Source organism: Etheostoma spectabile, chromosome 23 (genome assembly GCF_008692095.1).
Source record: "Etheostoma spectabile isolate EspeVRDwgs_2016 chromosome 23, UIUC_Espe_1.0, whole genome shotgun sequence".
NCBI lineage: Eukaryota > Metazoa > Chordata > Actinopteri > Perciformes > Percidae > Etheostoma > Etheostoma spectabile.
Genome location: NC_045755.1, coordinates 3353494 through 3355851, shown reverse-complemented (window position 1 = coordinate 3355851; position 2358 = coordinate 3353494). Strand labels below are relative to the sequence as shown.

At 43.6% G+C, this 2358-nt stretch overlaps 1 protein-coding gene across 1 annotated transcript in view; it reads left to right on the top strand.

Moving 5' to 3' along the window:
* Positions 1-303: 303 nt before the first annotated feature.
* Positions 304-2358, top strand: part of ntf3 (neurotrophin 3) — a gene marked incomplete at its 3' end in the record, with an annotated part of 44859 nt that continues 42804 nt past the window's right edge. Inside the window, 1 exon segment of the mRNA XM_032505770.1 lies at positions 304-527. Coding sequence (XP_032361661.1) covers positions 510-527 — 18 coding nt within the window. The 5' untranslated portion in view covers positions 304-509.

Sequence of the window (2358 nt, the reverse complement as noted above, 5' to 3'; positions counted from 1 at the left end):
TCTGTAGTTCATTCAGGTTTTTATTCATTCTTAAAGGAAAAATGTTTCTGATTGGAAACTGAGTCTGGAGGAACCTGTTTAATGTCAGCTAGCACTATATAAACACACACTTTTACACACACACACACACACACACACACACACACACACACACACACACACACACACACACACACACACACACACACTTAATTCAGTGTCCTAATTCATGTCAGCAGGATGCTGCGCTGACAGACAGTGGCAGGACGCATGCAGGTCTTTGCAGCAACATGCGCCAAGAGCCATATGTTGTCCAGAGAGAGAGAGGGACACAGAGAGAGAGAGAGAGAGAGAGAGAGAGAGAGAGAGAGAGAGAGAATTACGCACACCCTGATCCTCTCCACACAGAACCAGTGTGGCGCACAGACAGGCGGCAGCCCCTCAGAAAGTGGCAAGTTTTCGCCAAAGGATTCCATCTCTAAATTAATCACCTTCATGTCGACTCTGTTGGATACTAACCCGCCGATGCTATGGTTACCTTTATTACGGTAGGTAATGCTTTATTTTTTTCATTTTGCTTATTTGGTGCTCCGTGGAGCATGTTTTTATGTCGCTGAAGAGCTCTATGGTTCCTGGGGAATCGGACACGAGTGGAGTGACAGCGACAGACCCAAAGTGTTCAATATGTTCAACTGACTTTAAAAGGTGCCAGAGACTCACAACGCTGTACTTTAACGGCATCATCAAATCGTTTGATTAAGAGCTGTGGAGCTGCTGAGGTTGCAACTTGCACGGATAGCTTTGAAAAGTTTTGGAAATGGCTGGATTTGGCACCACAGATACGTCTAAACTGGGTTAAAGTGCTCCAGATTAAATATTTACTTTATATAGGCCTACAACAGAGGAGTTACATAATGTGTCCAGGGACTTATTTCTTCCTCTTTAGCTTGGGCTTTGGCAGGTGAAAAAGTAGAATGTGAGACGCAACGCGCCGTGCGCTGCCTCAAGGCAGATCAGTGCGGACAAACTCACAACTTCCATCTGTGTGTGTGTGTGTGTGTACACACACAGGTAGACAAAATGGTTGGGTCTTTCCCGAACACAAAAAAACATTAGAGATTCCTGCTGTGTTTTTTTTTTTCTTCATGAACTCTTGCTCTTCTCAGAGGCGTGTGCTGCGTGCCGGAGGGACCGGATCTGGCTCAATGCGCCCGGAAACGGTTTAGATGTGGTTCAGTTTGTGTTTTTTTGGATTACTGACGCGCTAATTGTGCCTCGGCTCGCTGCTAGTGGGAGGGAAAGCTGATATGTCACACAGTTGACTCCCAGCAGAAAGGCACACTATGCGTTAAATCGGCCTTCTTTCCCTCCATTCGCGTTCCTTTCCCCGTGTGCATGCGTGCATAATTGTTAGTGAATGCAGGAAACTAGCCTGCTGTGTGCCGCGTGCGCATGAGGTGGAGAGAGTGAACGGCATCCGTGCGCGAAGAGGTCCTGTCTAAGGTATTCTGTGGTCCTAAACTTTGTCTTTTTGGAAACTTTGTCTTTTTTGGACAAATGCAACTAACTAATTTTTTGAGTGCAAGTTAATTCCATGCTAATGTAAAGTTAAAGACGTCCACATTTGTTTAAGAGGGTGGAAACTTGTTTTAGGTTAATATAGGCACATTTAATGTCATTGTATTTAGACAGGGAGAAGAGAATTCAATGCAGATGTACAGAAGAGGATGATTTCTGAGTTTAAAGTCAAAATTCTGAGAAAAAGGTTGGAATTCAGAGTTTAACGTCAGGACTAAAATACATTAACACATGAACATTAATGTGAACATTAACATTTAGATTCCCCACCCTACCTAATCCTGATAATTCACAAATATATGCAATGTTACAGCAATAAAGTGATCAGGGGCTCAGTCATCCCCACATCCTAAAACCAGTCCCGTAAAGAATTTATGTTTTATCCACTTTATGGAGCTCTCTGTGCAGAATTGGAGTTAATGTGTGTTTTGTATTAGGGCTTGTGTACCTTGTTAGTTTGCTCAAACATTGCAGAGATGAGTTTTCCCTTCATTCAACAGATTATGAATGTTTGGAGCTGTTGATAGGATGAGAGCCAAATAGCCCATTAACCCACAAATACTCATGATATATGTGTGTGTGTGTTTGTGTGTGTGTTCAGTCTGATAAAAAACCTAACCGAGTCAATTCAGCGTATTGGCCCTAACAGTGCTGTTGGCTATATGTCTGACATGACATGTGGTCTGAGCAGCTTTGCGTAATGGCACTCATTCGTGGTCATCTTGAGCGTTTGGTGGATGCTTACTGCTGCTGTGAGAGTACGGTTTTGTGTGTGTGTGTGTGTGTGTGTGTGTGTGTGTG